We start from the raw sequence: 980 nt of genomic DNA on the forward strand, positions 1-980 counted from the left end.
GCCGGCGCTGCTGCGGCGTCTTGGCCAGGCGGAAGCTGCAGGGCGCCGGCTCGTTCTCGAAGGGCACGCGGCACGGCCGCCGCGCCTCCTCGTAGCCCGCCGCCCGCGCCGTCACCTCGTACTCGCCCGGGTTCAGCAGCCGCCAGTAGTCGCCGTCGGAGGCTGGCGGAGGAGGCGGCGCGGGGTCAGCGCCGGCGGTGCGCGGCTCGGCCCCGTCCTGTCCCGTCCCATCCCGTCCCCCGGGCCCTACCCGTGCGGACGTCGTGGTTGATGCCGTCCACCGAGATGATGGCGTCGGCGATGCCCTGGTCCGTGTCGGCGTCGCGGACCACCCCCTTGATGCCRCGGTGCACCTGGGAAGCGCCGGCCGCCGCGGGCGTCAGCGGGGCCGGGGCCATGCGGGGGGGGGTGTGCTGCTGTGTGTGCACACGCGGCCACACGCGTGCACATGTGGCCACACACATGCGCACGCATGCACACGCATGCACACMCACCCACATGCATGCACACACATGCACACGTGCCTGCCCACACAGGCTTGCACATGTATGCACACATGTGCGCACATGCCTGCATGCACACACATGCACATGCATGCACACACATGCGCACACATGCATGCAAACACACGCGCGCACATACGCATGCACACACGTGCACATGTGCATACACATGTATGCACATGCATGCACACATGCACTTGCACACATGCACAGGTGCACACACACATACATGCACACACATGCACACACACACACATGCGCGCCACCCTCCACCAGACCCAGCAACGGGGAAGGCCACGTGGGCACTGGGGCAGAGCAGAGCAGTCCCTGTCTGTGCCCAAACCAGGGCGCAGAGCGTGGCACGGCTGCACGGCACGCACACGCTGGCGCCTGCACACCCACGCTTTGCCCAGCGTGCACACACCTTGCACACGCACACACCATGGGGCGGGCAGAGATGCTGCAGGCTGCACACAG

General features: G+C 67.5%; 1 protein-coding gene across 1 annotated transcript in view; it reads right to left on the bottom strand.

Annotated features, from left to right (window-relative positions):
* Positions 1 to 6: 6 nt before the first annotated feature.
* The window catches only part of LOC112968397 (probable carboxypeptidase X1), a gene marked incomplete at its 3' end in the record, with an annotated part of 19,648 nt that continues 18,674 nt past the window's right edge, over positions 7 to 980 (bottom strand). Inside the window, exons 11-12 of the mRNA XM_026070624.1 lie at positions 251 to 416; positions 7 to 162 (exon numbers count right to left, since the gene is read on the bottom strand). Of these exons, the coding sequence (XP_025926409.1) occupies positions 7 to 162; positions 251 to 416 (322 nt within the window). The remainder of the gene's footprint in view (positions 163 to 250; positions 417 to 980) is intronic.

This window comes from Apteryx rowi, unplaced genomic scaffold (genome assembly GCF_003343035.1).
Source record: "Apteryx rowi isolate R43461 unplaced genomic scaffold, aptRow1 scaffold_315, whole genome shotgun sequence".
Taxonomy (NCBI): domain Eukaryota; kingdom Metazoa; phylum Chordata; class Aves; order Apterygiformes; family Apterygidae; genus Apteryx; species Apteryx rowi.